The 17,890-nt window shown below is 31.8% G+C and overlaps 1 protein-coding gene across 1 annotated transcript; it reads right to left on the reverse strand.

Moving 5' to 3' along the window:
* Nucleotides 1-251: 251 nt before the first annotated feature.
* On the reverse strand, nt 252-9,901 carry LOC129881541 (probable L-gulonolactone oxidase 6). The gene is made up of 4 exons (XM_055955725.1): nt 9,189-9,901; nt 2,144-2,399; nt 1,930-2,031; nt 252-1,097 (listed from the first exon to the last, which is right to left on the reverse strand). The coding sequence occupies exons 1-4, from the start codon at nt 9,855-9,857 to the stop codon at nt 382-384; spliced, it is 1,743 nt and encodes a 580-aa protein (XP_055811700.1). The 5' UTR covers nt 9,858-9,901; the 3' UTR covers nt 252-381.
* Nucleotides 9,902-17,890: the final 7,989 nt, after the last annotated feature.

The raw sequence follows: 17,890 nt of genomic DNA on the forward strand, positions 1-17,890 counted from the left end.
CACTTAACTTGCAATTGAATAAAAAGCCTATCAATCAGAACAAATTAATCCACTTAAAACTCAATAAAAAAGTTAATTTAAATGTTAAAATTTTTGATCAAGGGGTTAGGGCTGGCGGAGAAGAGCAAGCATAGCAATTACAAAAGTACTATCTAAATGACAATGATGATGCAATAATTAGAAAATTGTACATTCAATTGAAGAAAAAAAAACATAGATCATATCTTTAGTATTTATAGAAGTAATAAAAATTCATCAAGAACTATTGTATTAATATATATTTAAGTGTATTAAATTAAGATTTACTTGTTACATTGATGTGTTTATTTTTTTTCTTCTTTACATAAATTCTGCATACACCACTGAATCTCTTATTGTCTTTTACCGCGACGACAAACGAGTACACACACTCGCATCTTTGTAAATTCTGCCTGGTCGACAAAAGTAACCCTTCTTTGGGGCACAATGAATATCTTCAGAGCAAATGCATAGTCCTTCAAGAGCACACCCTTCTTTGACTATGGTCAACCCATCTTTTAAGCCTAAAACTTGATTTGTCCACTCACTAGAAAATAATCCTAATTGATCATAGGTTTGTTTCACTTTCAAGAATTTATCAACATTTTTGTACCTGTTTATTGCCCCAATAAATGCTACATTCCTATTTTTACCCCAATGTGGCAATGCCCCATATTTGAAAAATGCTAGTTGCTCTACCTCTTCAAGGAAATCTTCAAAGAGCCTAGGGGACATTGGGTCCTTGCTTCTATAATATGAGATGTCAAAATCCAAAGCATCTTCTTGTTTACCCAAGTAAGCATTTGAAGTTGTAACATATCTCATGAGGATTCCATTATATAAGTCAAGGACACATAGTGCCCTAGGCTCTAAAACTACTAGCCTTTGGACATCTTCAATGAAACCTTTGACTTTGGATAAGCTAATGCTAAATGTTGTTTGGTGAAAAAATAGACCTTTAACTCTATGGTCCCAAGGGCATGCTGTGATTCTTGCATCTTCAAGGCTGTCTAGGCATGTTCCTGATGCTTGGACTCGATTGTGAAACCCAACCACTGGATAGCCAGTAAAGGCAAAACCTAAGAGAATGTGATCAAGTTTATATTAATGTCTTAAATATTGACAAGGACAATAAAAAGAACTCTCCTTGCAAAATAAAATTAATTAAGAAGATAAATATTACTCCCTCGATTCCAATTTGCGTGACACAATTCTGATTTTGAGAGTCAACCAGTTTAATTTTGACCGTGAATTTGGGCATGAAATCTGTTATGTTTTTTGAAATAAAATTTACATATTTGAGTATTAAGTAAAAAGTATTATAAGACACAATAATTGATAATTCAAGATATTTAAAAGACATATGAAAAATTCACAGTCGAAGAAAAGCTTATTTGAATCTCGAAATCCGAAAGGTGTCATATAAATTAGGACGAAGGAAGTATTACATAAAGACTTTAACTAATTACTTATAATATAACAACAATATACCTAGTAAAATCCACAAATGAGAACTTGAACTAATTACTTATAATATAATGTAATAAAAATATAAAATAAGAATACTTTACATGTTAAATGCTACTTGGATATTGAATATGTAAAGCACCGTAAAGTTTTCATATTTAATTAGGGGTCGTTTGGCGGTAGAGTGCATTATAAATATATATATATATATATGTATTAGCTTTGTGTATTGCTAGTACTTTGTTTGATACACTTTTTTGATCTATGTACAAATATTAAATTTAGCATGGTAAAACATAATCCCCAAAGTTGTTTGTTACTTATCGGATAGTTGAAATAATAATTCAAATTAGACGATCAATCCAACAAGTCTCTATAGATACGATATCTGGAGTTAACATCCTATATTACTTTTACGGTGTTGTGATGAAAGAATTAACTAACCATTGTTTGTCAACCCATAAGCACCAATCTTCAATGTGGAAGTGGTTAGTTTTGCACTTGAGCATTTTCCACTAGCATCATTTGTTAATTCTTGACTTTCCTCTAGTCAACAAAAAAAAGTAGAATAAAGTCATACTCATGGCCTAGTATAAAAAATGTTACCATAAAATTGAAAGAAGGTAAATTTGAAGCAATTTATGAGTAATTAAATTACCTGTGGTTCTTAAAATGGCGAGGACGAGTGAAGGTGTAGAGCGAAATCCAAGGAAGTCATTAAGGGCATTGCCAGGAGTGTTGGCAGGAACTCGATCATCGATCCTATAAACAACTTTGCGCTGGCTAGGATACCATGTAAAATCTGCAAATTCATGTTGTCTCCCAAAGGTAGCTGCATCTTCCCCTAAGTTTGAGTCATCCCTTTCTGAAAGGGTAATTGAACGTTTGAACACTCGTTCTAGTTTCAATGTCACCTAAATTTAATTCACACACATACATAAGGATTGGATTTGTCAATCAAAAGTTATGTTTGATTTTTAATACTGTTGTTGGAAAGAGAATTAAACATTGTTGTCTAGTATTTTATGTTATATGTGTAAAAAAGAATTAAGGGTGTGCGTTTGATTTTTTGATATGATTTTATCAAACTTCGATTTGATTTTTCAATTTTAATTATAAAAAAGTGTACATCCTTGATTATTATTTTTTTCAAATTCTATTGAATTTGATTAGATATTTCTAAAATGATTTTTTTGTTGTTGTAAATGAGTGGCACTATAAAATATTGATAACATTCTTCCATGAAAGTTAACCATCAATTTACTCCATATATCCATACAGAGTGAAAAACAACATAACCACCATTTTTTTTTAATATTAAAGATATGGAGAAAACAAGCCCAAAATAATAAAAATAGCTTTTGGTTGCTTAATAAAAGTGGCAATAGTCCACAACCCTTTGGTTGATATGCCGAGGTAAGGATGTCAAATGAAAGAGCTGGATTGAAATTGAACAAAATAAAGTAAGTTGAGCTGACAAATTGATTGAGTTAAAATTAACCCAGTAGTTACTTGAACTGAAAATGAGTTGGGTCATAATTTCAAAATATCTTTGAATATGTGATTTGGAATCATGATTTCAAATTCAAACATTCCAAAAAGCATTATTTGAGATTCCAATGGGTATTTTAAATTTTTTTAAATGTAAACTTGATTCATCAGTTTATATTTTGTGAAAAAGTAATTCATCATTTTAAATTTTGTAAAATTTAAAAGACTCATGCTCTGTGCGAATAGATTATACGTACTATTTGAAAAAAAATTATATTTAAGAATAACTAGTTATTATTATTGTGGATTAGTGAATCTTTATAAAATTATGTGTATATGAAAGCTTGTAATCACAAACATTTATTTATAAAAGAAACATAGAGATATGTGATATATTAATACGGCGTCTGAGAAAATTTTATATTTTTCACATTTTGTGGAGTTTACATGTTTATGAGAAAAAATACAACTTAAGGAATTCAAGTTGCATGTTCAAATAAAATTTCAACCTCAAATCAATATAATTTTAAATTATGATTTCATATCACATGTCCAAATGAAACCTTAATTAAAATATACTCATTAATTATGCATCGAATATATTATGATTATACATTATACATTAAGGAGTCGTTTGGTAGCTAGTAAACAAGCAATTAATTTATGTATACACAAGTTATACAATGTTTTGTAGCTAGTTAGAAAATAAGATATTCTTGTATAAAATTAATACGACGTTTAATTTGTAATTAAAACTCACATAATCAATATGTATAATTTATGAGCGAATTATACTGTATTATCTTATGCGTGATGGAAGGTGGAATAATTAATACTTGCATACAGGGGCAAAGCCACTCTCAGGCAAGGGGTGTCAAGCGACACCCCTTGGTCGGAAAATTACATTGTATACATAGGTCAAAATTTAGTTTAATGAATATATAGATAAGTGTTGACACCTCTTAATAAAAGTTGAAGCTTTAGTTTAGTGGGTAAAGGGTTGCAAAAATTATTTGAGATTGTGTGTTCTATTCTTGATAACAACATAAATTTTTTTTACTTTATATTTTGACACTCCTTAATAAAAATTCTCTCTGATACTTCATAACTAATTCATATGCGCATAACTAACATGCATTACTAATACCTAAATAACTCTATCAAGCTAGGAGTTGTTTGGTAATATATACCCTAATTGAACATAAAAATTTAAAAAATTATATTTTATCTCAAAATTGTTACTCCCTTCATTTAAAAAAGAATAACCTACTTTTCTTTTTAATCTGTTTTAAAAAGAATGACCCATTTTCTTTTTTTATAACACTTTAATTTCAGTTCCACGTGTCATATTTAAGGCTACAAAATTAACGGACAATTTGATACATTTGACATAACTATAATTTAGGACCACAACATTGAAAAGTCTTCTTTATTTTTTTTAAAGTCATGCTAAATCAAACTAGATCATTCTTTTTTAAATGGAAGAAGTATCGCATATTTTTCGTACCAAACGAATCTAAGGCCTTATTTTTTACACTTAATGGATGTTTAAATCTGAATGAGTCAGACATTAGACCATTAATTGCATTTATTTTCTTTAAAATTTAAGCACTTAATGGGTGTGAATATGTCATAATCATTAAGATCTAGAACAATGTCTTAATATCATTAAGAGGTAGTCTTGTGTGGATAATATTCACTATCACTCTAACCAAAATCACCAACTACCACCACTAACCACTTTTGTCATCACAATCATCACCACTACTATTGTCAGCCACCATTACTGTCGTCTACCACCAACCACTTTTGTCATCACAATCATCACCACTACTATTGTCAGCCACCATTACTGTCGTCTACCACCAACCACGTTTGTCACCACAACCACCACCATTGCTAACTATTATTGTCATCTGCTACCACACTTACCTCCTCTATCATTATGATTATATCCATTCCCATTACCATCACCCGTCTATGTAGTTGCCGCCACCTCCATCACCGTCGTTGTAGTCGTTGCCACCACCACCACCGTCTTTGTAGCCATTTCCACCTCTACCATCACTATCAACAACTATAGTCAATTTCTACTACCAACTAACTTCGCCATCACAATTAACACCGCCGCCAACTATCGCTATATATTCTTCGGTCACTAGCACCACCACCGTCACCTCCACCACTACTATCAGCCATTACCTTCATTGTGGTCAATCTCTACTACCAACCACCTCCATCATCATAACTAGCACCGCTGCCAACTATCATAAAAACATCACCAACGACCGCACATTCTTCAGCCTCCACTATCAAAATCACCAACTACTAACATCAATCAACTTCAATATTACAACCACTAATACCACTACCAATCGCCACCGTTATGATAGTCACCCAGTGGTGAAACCAAAAATTTCATCAAGGATGTCCATGATTTAATATATATGTAAGAAAAATAATTTTTGACCTATATATTTCGTACAATTTTCTATATACATTGTATAATTTTTCGACGAAGGATGTCCAACTTATATGTGGCTACGCCACTATAGTCACTATCATACCAACCACCTCCACCGTCATAACTATCACCACCATCATTACTAGCCACTAACAACAACTATTACCACCACCATCATCACCACTACAATAAACTATCTCCACCATCACTAGCAAGTATTACTGTTTTATTTTTTAAAATCAATATTGTTTTTATTTTATTAATTCTTTTTAAATATTTAATTAATTTTATTTAAATTATATATTTATTATGTACATATAAATAGATTATATATATTTAGATGTTGAAAAAAAAACAATCTTAATTATTTAATATTTAAATCCAAAATGAGTATCTTAATCATTCAAACGTACATTTTAATTGAAATATCTAAATTTTAATGAAAATAAATGAAGCCTATCCATCCCCAAAAATGTGTGATCGTTCAACCTCAATCTTCATTAATAAACGCCAATCACTATCACCGTTATGTAGTGTATAAGCAATAAATATTTACACACTATATAACAATGCAAGCACCGTCCATCACGGATACCTACTTCACTCACAAACACCATAAGAAAAAATGTGCAACATTGATTTCTTCGTCAATCTTCCTTCCTCTAGGGAAGCTTCTCCACCACCATCATCATGATGACCAATAGAAATAATAAAATTAGTCCATATAATTATAATTTATCAAAATTTGTATAAATTATTTACTGATTCATTTATCAACTTTATTTATTTAAATTTAATTCATTTTAATCTATCAAAATGTAAATTAATAAGTAACTTAAATATTTTCAAACAACCCTATGGAGGAAAAGGAGTGTCGTTTCTCATAGAGGGAGAAAAGATGAGAACGTAGGGATTTGCAAGAATTTGTTATTTAATTGGCGGCTATTTGAATTGAATTTCATATTAAAAGTTCTGTTGCCCAAAATAATCATAGGAGGATCTAGGGCGTTAGGAGGATCTATGGCGCTAGGAGGTTATTTCTTCGAAAAAAATTATATTATATATATAAAATAAAATTTTATTATTATGAATTTTATTTTAAGATTTAAATTTTGATTCTAAATATTATATTTTTATTTTTAAATCTCTAAATAAAAATTCTACCTCCATCACCAAAAATATCACGATTCAATTGTAACACTTTGGCATCTAGTTGCGATTATTTGGTTGAGATTCATCTTTATTTTCACAAAGAAACAATCAGTCCACCAATTTCTTTGGCATCTTCTAAGAAAATTGCCACGCCATTAATTGCATAATTTCTTTAATGTTATTTGCCCTTTAGCTGTACCATACAATTATTAATGGTTAAAAAATATTTATAATTTTTAACTTTGCTTAGAAAAACAAAATTTTCTTTTACTTATGAATATTATACATTCTCTCCTCATCATGCTATAATACGTTTATTTTATCCTTGATATTTTTTAATTCTTCATCTATTTATTACTTTTTCTATTATATAGTTTTTTTTAACCCAGTGCTTGTAGATAATTAGTTAAATTCATTAACATTATAGGTAGAATAATTCTTTTATAAATTATTAAAAAAATCTAACGTTATTTTTGTGATTAGTATTTAAATATTACATGCATCAAAATTTGTATAAGGGGAGAATAACAGTTGATAATATAAGATAAAATAGGCATTTTAAAAATGTTAATTTACATAAGGGGAGCATATACATTATTCAAAATTGAGAAGAAAATTTGAGTTTTAAAATTAAGCTGAGATATGTAATTGATTATCACTTGTTATTAGGCTTAAAGATCTAATAATTACGTGAGGACTTTTTTCACCAAAATATCAAATTAATTACTCTGTATATATTTATTCTATTGTAATTTATATGATTCATTTTATTTTGCTTAGTATTAAAAAGAATAAGATTTATTTTGACAAATATTTAGTTACACTATCAATATTTCATTTGTACTGGATCATACTTATTTCACAAAAAGTCTACAAAGGCATATTCTTTTATTTATTTATTTTTATTGTAAAGATAATTTTAAAGCATATCAAAGTATTTCTTATTTTTTAAATTTGTGCCCAATTAAACTACACCTTATAAATGGAGATGGAGAAAATAGTATGTCCATGCATACTACTCTTATTTATTCCATGCATAGTATAGGGCTTTTAATAGGGTATTAAATGCGAAGCACCTAGACTAGAGTTTGGTAGCGCTATTCACAATTTTGATTAAAATTAAAATCAAATCGAATAAAAAAATCGATATTTGATTTGATTTGGTTTTAAATTTGAAAAATCGATAATATTTGGTTTGATTATGGTTATAGTAAAAAATAATCGAATAAATAACCAAACCAAACCGATAATTATATACATAAAATTTATAATTATTTATATGTATAATATTAGTTTTTCATAAATAATTAAAGATATTTTATACCTTATAATTATTAATTTTCATAATTTAATTAAAGATAAAATTGATTATATTATGGATTCTCTAGTTAGTTTAGTTTAAATATGTAATTTTTTCATTTTAATGGACAAAGTTGTTTGTATTTTGGAATCTCTGTTTGACTTATTCTTTTAAATCTAAACTGCGTTGCAAGTTTGGTCCACTTGATTTACCATCAGCATGTCTTTTCCTCAATATGCAGCAAAGTTCGCCCTTATGGGCCGTGAGGAAAAAAGAGCTTCATAAGAAATTTGAAGAATGTGGAGAGAGAATATTTGAATTGTCCCGGCTAGTCATAAACTGAAAAACCGAACCAAACCGACAATAACCAAACCGGTGGTTATTATTTTACTTGGTTTGGTTATGATTTTAGACATTTAAAAATCGATTAAATTGATTTGGTTATGGTTTTAATCAATAACCGATCCAAATCGAACCATGAACACTCCTAGAGTTTGGTTTGAACGCTTATTCAGATATTAATTTTTGTATTATTAATATCATGATTTGATGTGTATTAATTATACATCACATAATATTAAATATGGTATATTTCATAATATCATAACTAATACATATATTAGAAAATCTAATATATTCTACCAAACAATCACATAGTGTTTAGTAAAATATAGCAATGGAGCAAGGCAAGGATTTAACGAGGAAGAACATGATAATACTTAAACAGAGCAGGCATAATAGGATAGGATGGATTAAAATTGTTTCCTCCGTTTCAAAAAGAATAACCCACCTAATTTGGATAGAGAGGGACAAAATGTTGAGAAAATTAAAAGAATAACCCACCTAAATTGGATAGAGAGGGACAAAATGTTAGAGAAAATTTTAAGCGAGACAAGGTAAGGGGGCTTAAATCTTAGTGGGTTAAGATTTGCCCCGTCCTATTACCATTCCTGATAGTAATTTTCTCTTTGTTTTTAATAAAATCAAATCGAACTAAATATTATCGATTATTTAAAATTTAAATCCAAATCAAATTCAAATAAAAATTACTTTATTTAATCGATTTAGATCAGTTTTTAATCGAAGAGTGAATACTCCTAGTTCAGTATATATTAAAAGCAATTATGTCTTCATCCATACTTATCCAAATATTAATAACTCTTATATGGTGAATATCATAATTCGCAAGATATTAATTTTACGTCAGATAATACTAAATATGATAGAACTAATAATATCATGACTAACACATTTTACCAAACAACACGATGGTATTAATTATAAAAAAGTACATACCTGTGAAACAACTCCAAGAACACCCAATGACACTCTAACAGCATTCAGCTCGGAACTACCATTTTCCAATATACGGACTTTAGCATAATTGTTTGCCGCTTCAGCCGGTGTAACAATTCGAAGTTGCACAATATAATCATGTACCGAACTACCCCTACCCCAAAGAGAACTTCCATGAGCACCGGTCGCAATTAATCCACCAATAGTTAAGCCCCACCAATAAGGCGTGTAAGGTAGGACCAATCCTGCCTTACCCGCCTCATTAATTAGTTGTCTTAACGTTACCCCACTTTCAACGGTAATACTCATGTTTTCTTGATCGACTCTTATGATTTTGTTTAGGACTTTTGTACTTATAAGTAACCCGTTTTCATCATCTAGACAAACCAATTTAGGTATGCTGTGAGAAAATCGAGTTGCGATTTTCATTTTTCGCTTTTCCCTTGTTGCATTTGCTACTATAGAAATTAGCTCGTCTTCTGTGGTTGGATAAATAGCTTGAGCTGCCTTGCAAATGGCCCGATCTGGAAAGGCGCCGTATGAGTTTGTAATGGTGCAGTTAAAGTTGGTCTTGTATGAACATTTTATGGGATCTTCAGGTGGGCTAGAATTCACTAAGTAGATCATAAAGAAAATCCAACTTAGTTTTATGATTTTGGTGTCACTCATGACTCAAACAGATGTGCAGCTTGTAGACAGAGAATAGCCCAAATAAATAGAATTAATACATGTATGATGTGTCTACGCAACTTACACTAGTTATATGAGTTGTTTTTTTAAAAGATAAGTGGTATAAACACATCTAAACTATTCTCATTTTTTGAGTTTCATACCTAAACAGCGCGAGTTTCATACCTAAACTATCACTTATTAGTTTGAGAAGCACACCTCTCTTTTTTATTCCACTCTCATCATGGGGTGTGTGTACTACACTCTCTCTTTCATTTAAAAAAAAATTGTGACATCACACGAAAAAATATTCCACCTTAACAAAAGTTAAATAAATTATTATAATTAGTTAAAATTAAATATTAAAGTATTACTATCTCTGACCCCCAAAAAATTATAAAATAAAATATAAAATATTTTTCTTACCTCATTCCACCACTCTCTCTCACCATAACACTCCCCCCCCCCCCCCCCAAATTTTTTAGTTTTATTTTAATTTATTAAACTTCTTTTATAAAAGTTTTTAAAAAAATTCTTGCTTCATCCCCCTTTCAAATAATAATTTAAATATTTAATTTTTTAAAAAAATCTACCCTGCCCCACCTAACCCCCTGCTTTCAATTTTTTCTCGTTTTGTGTTAGATATATACATATGATTTTAGGAAAGTATTTTTTACTTACCGCAAGACTTTTTTTTAAATAAAATTTTATTTTTGTTATATTCAGTATGCAAGTAGAAAAAAATATTTTTCTAAAAATATATGTACATATTTAACACAAAACAAAAAAAATATAAAAATATGTAAATATAAATTAAGAGCAGAGGGTTAGATGGAGTGGGTATAATTTTATTTTTAAAAAAAATAAAATAATAATATTTTCTAGGAAGGAATGAGGGAGGGGGTGAAGTATGAATTTTTTAAAAATATTTTATAAAAGAAATTTTAAAAAATTTAAAAAATAAAAGGACGAGGGTGGGAGGAGGGAGGTGGTGGAGTGCATGAGAAAAATATTTTAATTTTTTTAAAAATACAATTTATTTCTTAAAAAAGTAAATTCTTTTCTAAAAAATAATTTCTTTTTTAGGGATAGGAATACTTTAATCTTTAACTTTTAGCTAATATTAATAGTTTATTTAATTTTTGTCAAGGTAAAATATTTCATCCTTATGGAATACCATGTGGCAAGATTTTTTTCAAAAAATAGAGAGAGTAGAGAGAGTGTATTACACACACCACTGAAGTGTGTTTTTCAAACTAATAAATGATAGTTTAGGTATGAAACTCACAATTCTAGTAGTTTAGGTATGAAACTAAAAAAAATGACATAATTTAGGTGTGTGTTTGACACTTATTTAAAAAATAAAACTGTCTTACAACTTAGTAGATCCAACTATTATACTTTTTGAAACACAAACTTTGAATCCACTAACTTGTAAGATAAAAAACAATCACGCAATTAGTGCTAGTTGTGTTGAGTGAGATAAAGTAAAACTTTTTATATAATTGACACTATTTATAGGTGCAGATGTCTTATTGAGGAGGTGTGAGATGTTTATTATAGTAGGTACAAGGAAAGGTAAAGGTAGGACAAAGAAGTATTGGAAAGAGATGATTAGAGAGTGCATTGTTGAAGATACAGATCAAAATGAATCTAAGGAACATGTTGAACGACATGGTCCAACTGATAGGAGTCCTGTCGACTGTCAAAGACCTACTAAAAGAGTTAAGTTATAGTAGGACTCACTATTGGATAAGTTAGAGTCAGATTATGACTAGGCTACTGCTATAAACGTGTAGTAGTTAATTTGTAATTAATCTCATTGTATTTGTGTTGTAGTATAACTCTAAGTTTAGTTAGCCTAGGACTCTACAACTCACTTCTATATAAAGGAGACTTGTACTCCTTTATTATCATAAATACAATCCTTGATTTCTCTCATTATTTTGTTGAGAATTCTACATGGTATCATAGCATTAAAGCTCTTCCGCTATTTAAAGTATTGAATCTAAACCAAAATCCCACGTCCAAATTGTAATGGCTCCATCCACCAATACACTATCCACCTCCTCTCTTCATCACCTCATCGCCTCTTGTTCCATTAAACTTAAGCTAACAAATTATCTCATATGGAGGACACAAATTATGTAGTTGATTCAGGTGATGAGACTAACCTATTTCATCACAGCGACTGAACTAACTCAGAGTACCTGTTCCACCAGAAAGACTGGTGAGAAAACTGTAGCTGTTGAAAAGGATGCAGAAGAAAGTGATAGCATTGACGATTAGAGGAGAAAGATGTGCTGCTAAGGAGTTGGATCTCAGGCACCTTGACAGAAGAAAGTATGTACCTGATTGTGGGCTACTCAACTGCCAATGAGATGTGGGAATGCTTGGAAGAAGCATATCTTCAAGCAACAAAAGATAAGGAGTTTCAGCTCAAATAACAATTGCAAAATATTAAGCTAGGAACTAAAAAGATTGATCAATACATTAAGGAATTCAAGGGTATATGTGATGGTCTTGTAGCCATTCACAAACCTGTGGATGAATATACCAAAGTAATTAACTTTGCTAGAGGTTTAGGTCTCAAGTGCAAGACCTTCAGGACTGTTATGCTAGGTAAGGCACCATATCCCACTCTTAATCAATTTATTAATGCTCTCATGGGTTTTGATATGAGGGAGGATAAAGAAGAAGTACCACTACAGAATCATAACATGGTATTCTCTGTCCAAAGCTCCAAGCGAAGAGGAAAAAACAACTTCAACTCCAGAGGAAGAGGCTTCAAGCCTGCTGGACAAGGAACAGGTTATCAGAACCACCATAATGGAACAGATTCTTCGAACAAGGAAAGGAATAACACTGAGTCTTGCCAAATTTGTGGTAGAAATAACCATATTGTTCTTAAGTGTTTTTACAGGTGGGACTACTCATACTAATTTGCTGATAAACTACCATAATCATTGGTTGGTGTCAATTTGCAGAATACATCTTCCACTGTACCTTGTGTGTGGACTAAGGAGTCAGTAGACATATGACAAATAACTCAGATATTCTTTCTGATCTTAAAAACTACAATGAATTTGATAAAATCATTGTTGGCAATGGATCGCAACTAGGCATAACACATATTGAGAATAAAACTAAATCAGGTCTAAAATTACAGGAGGTTCTTGTAGTTCCTAAGATTACTATGAATTTACTCTCAGTTTGTAAGATTGCAAAGAATAATTATTGCACTATTGAATTTCATGAAACTGATTTTGTTGTAAAGGACAAGAAGACAAGGACACTACTAGCCAAGAAATCTACGAGAAGTGGACTATATACTTTGGAAGACAACAACCTTCATGCCTTGACTGCTACACGTGATTGAAACACGTCAGACAAAATGTGATATACTAGCTTAGAAAACTCTAGTTTGAAGTCTTTAAAAATTCTGAGTAGCAATAATTGCATAAATGTTAGTAGTTAGAATAAAATTCAGTTTGTCTGATCCAATTGTCAATTGGAAAAAAATTATAAACTCATTTCGTTTGAGAAATAAAGTTGAGAAGGAACCTTTATTGAAAATACATTGTGATCTGTAGGGACCTGCTCCTGTTAAATCTTCTCAGCATATGAAATATTACGTAGTGTTTGTAGATGACCACACAAGGTATACTTGGATTTATCCAGTGAAAAAGAAGTCTGAATTTTTTGAAGTGTTTGTAAAATTTCAGAAAATGGTGAAAAACCAGTTTTCTAAAGAAATTAAGATATTCCAGTATGATGAAGGTGATAAATTTCTCAAAGCATAATTCATTAAACATTTGGAAGATTGTGGTAGTGTCAGACATATTTCATGTCCCAACACACCTGAACAAAATAGAGTTTCAGAAAGAAAACATAGGCATATTATTGAGACTGATTTGACTCTTTTACTCCATGCTAATATTTCTTTGTTTCTATGGATTGAGGCATTTATCACTGTAGTGTTCCTCATCAACAGACTGTCCTCCTCGGTCTTCAAGATGGTGACTCCATTTTTCAAGTTACATGGTGAACAACCTGATTATAAATTCTTAAAAGTGTTTGATTGTAGGTGTTTCCCATATATGAAGAATAGTAACAAGTTCAGTCTAAAGACTTATCCCTGTGTATTCATAGGATGCAGTAGTTTACAAAAAGGTACATATATTATCACCATTCAACAAGGAGGGTATATGTATCTAGACATGTTATTTTTGATAATAACACATTACCCTTTATGTCTCAAAGACAAATCCAGACTAACATTGATTTCTCACCTCATCTGGCTACTTTTATTGAATTTTTTAAAATACAGGCACAAACTGTTCCTAGTTTAGGAGAAGTGCAAGATGAACCAACTACACAGGTTGCTAATCACATTCCAACATCTATACCTCTTAATGATGGTGTATGAAATGAGTTGACAGTGTTGTTCCTAATTCACAAGCCGCTGGTGACAGTGTTACTAACTATATTACCGTACCTATATTTGATGATGATGCTAATGCTATTGACTTCTCAAATGCAGGATCAAAATATGATGATGTAGGATCAGATAATGGTCATATGGAACAGATTGACAATGTTGGTTCACTACTTTTTGAATCTGTACTTGTGACCAGTCCACCAGGGCCAGGGAGATGAAGTTGACCTTTCAAAGTGGAATATGACTAAAAATCAACCACCTAAAGATACAAAATCTCATGCACTTCCTGCACCACAAGGACATCACATGATCAACAGACACAAGGCAAAGGAAAATCATCTATCACTTGTTGCTAACAACAAAGAAGATATTTTAAGGGAACCAAAGACTACTAAAAAGCATTAAAGTCCCCCCATTGGCGTGCAGCTATGCAGGAGGAAATCAGTGATTTGCATAACAACAAGACATGGATATTGGTGCCCAAATCTATTGGTATAAACTTAGTTGGTTCTAAATGGGTGTTTAAGACCAAGTCGAAGGCAAATGAAACTATAGACAAAATACAAAGCCATGCTTGTTGCCAGGGGTTTCTCACAACTTGAAGGGATAGATTTTGACAAAATATTTAGCCCTATGGTTAAGGCCACAACTATTAGGGTGTTTTTATCCATTACTGTTAGCTTTAAGTGGGGAATCGAGTAGTTAGATGTCAAAAATACATTTCTACATAATTTTTTGCAAGAGGAGATATACATGAGTCAACCTCCTGGCTTTGTTGATCCGAGGTATCCTCAACATGTTTGTTTATTAAAGAAGGCACTGTATTATCTTAAACAGTCACCAAGATCCTGGTTTGACATGTTTAACATGCATCTATTATATATTTGGTTCCTTTGTAGTAAGTCTGATCCTTCCCTATTTTCTTTGCAAACTCACAAAGGTACAATTTTCCTCTTGTTATATGTCGATGACATTATTATAATAGGAAGTAATCCATTACATGTCTGAGAGTTGGTTCTATAACTTGGGAAGGAGTTTTCTATGAAAGATCTTGGTCTTGTACACTTCTTTCTAGGAGTAGAGGTTAGTTATTTTGCAGGAGGAATTCATTTGAGTCAGAGTAAGTATGCTACTAAGTTACTGCATAAGACTGATTTGACTTTGGCAAAGGCTGTCGCTACTCTTTTGGCTCAAAAGAATGGCTTACATGAAGTTGTGTGAAGTCTTGTAGATGCCTTTCTATATAGAATGATAGTAGGGAGTCTTCAATATTTGACACTCACACGACCTGATATTACTCATGCAGTGAATCTAGCAAGCCAGTTTATACAAAGTCCTAATATTGAACATCTGCAAGGAGTTAAAATGATTCTAAGGTACATCAAAGGTACTTTACACTTTGGACTCAAAATTCTTTCACAATCACCTTGTAGGTTGTATGGATATTTAGATGGTGATTGGGGAGGTTTCACCACTATTAAGAGATTAACTACAGGTTGTAGCATCTACCTAGGTGCAAATTGTATTTTCTGGACTTCCAAGAAACAAACCACAGTAGCAAGATCAAGTGCTGAAGTTAAGTATAGAGCACTAGCCTCCACTGCAGCAGAGATTACATGGATCACATATCTACTTCATGATCTTAGGGTGTACCTCAAGTTAGTTCTTACACTGTATTGTGATAACTTGAGTGCCTTGTACATGACAGTCAATCCAGTTATGCATGCTAGAACCAAACATTTTGAAATGGACTATCATTTTGCTCGAGAAAAGGTGGCCAGAGGTCAACTTATTACTCAGTTTGTGAGGTCCAAGGATCAACTAGTTGACATTCATATAAAAGCATTGACAAAGCAAGTCTTTGTTGGTTTTCGTGCAAGCTAGGAGACAATGTTCTACCACTCACTAGCCTGAGGGGAAGTGTTGAAAATACGGATCAAGATGAATCTAAGGAAGGGATTGAACAATATGGTCTAACTGATAGGAGTCCTGACGACTATCAAAGACCTACTAAAAGAGTTAAATTATAGTAGGACTCATTTTTGGATAAGTTAGAGTCAGATTATGACTAGGCTACTACTATAAACGTGTAGTAGTTAATTTGTAATTAATCTCATTGTATTTGTGTTGTAGTATAACTCTAAGTTTAGTTAGCCTAGGGCTCTACAACTCACTCCTATATAAAGGAGACTTGTGTCACGCCCCGAGAGGGTACCCTAGACGTGACCGGCACTCAGAAACTATTTCTGACTCCCAAGCGAACCACATAGCTTGATCACACATGCGTTTATTCATTCATTCAACAGAAAGTTTAAAAATAAAGAATAATTTAGCGGGAAACTCAACTCACCCATCCAACTCAAAGAATAAAGGTCATGGCCAACAGATCAACTAAAATATTTGTCCAAAAATAAATAGTTTGAAAAGACTAACTCAAGGATAGAAATACTCAATCGATCCATCATTATCTAGTCTATGAAGCCTCTATCACTACTATCTAATTGGTGCCAATGACATGTTCATGGCTACCTCAAATAAAAATGGAAAAAAGGCTAACTCGATGCAAGATTACATAAGTGGTGTCCTCCAAATGAGGGGGAGGACTCACCAATATGCTGAGTGTGTATAGATCCTCAATGATGCTCTTAGTGATGATCTCTTAAACCTATCTTTGCATCATGAAATGATGCAGGTCCAAATGGACATTAGTAGGTGGAATGTACGAGTATGTAATATGGCAGAATGACACATACCTCAAAGAAGAATAACATCGGTCCAAATATATCAACCTAGAAAGATAAGAGAGACTCAATCAAAGTGTCATAAGTCTAAGGTAAGGCTACATTTTTTTTAGACAAAGACCAATCATATACCATACAATCCACTCCAATCGTGTACAATACAGTTCAATCAAATCACATATCATCCAATTCAATCCAATCGATATATCATCTAATCCAATCCGATCATATGCAATCAACTCAACAATCAACTCAACAATCAACTCAAAGGACTCAACTCAATAAATATGCAAATTAAATTATGCAATATTTTACAATTCAACTCAATCATCTACAATCACAATCAAGCCAATCATATCAAGCACAATCCATTCAATTGGGAGTTTCTCTAACCGACAACCATCACCATATGAGCGAGTGAGAGTACAACAAGCCGACGTTATTGCTACATTCGTTCATACCTTGCCAGGGTATGAACGAATCAACCAATCATGAATCCAATCCAATCAAGTCCTATAATGTCAGGACAATAAAATGGGGAACATCCGACTTTAACGGTTCAATTCCCTCCTACGTTTGGCGACGTAGTTTATTGGTTCGAGTATGGACTATACTCTTACCTAATTCGGCGCTCGATACTCCTTCCAAGACTCAATATGCTCATATCTATCAAGTGAGTAAAATACTCAAAATACTCATTTAGTCTCATTGGACTCTTTTCAAAACTCAACTCAAATCTGGCCTCATTGGGCCTTCTTTCAAATCGACTCATCTCGAATCATCAAACTTTTCTCTTTAAAATTTATAAAATCTCAACTCAATCTCAAAAATCAATATTTTAAAATAATAAT

Source organism: Solanum dulcamara, chromosome 3 (genome assembly GCF_947179165.1).
Source record: "Solanum dulcamara chromosome 3, daSolDulc1.2, whole genome shotgun sequence".
NCBI classification, from domain to species: domain Eukaryota; kingdom Viridiplantae; phylum Streptophyta; class Magnoliopsida; order Solanales; family Solanaceae; genus Solanum; species Solanum dulcamara.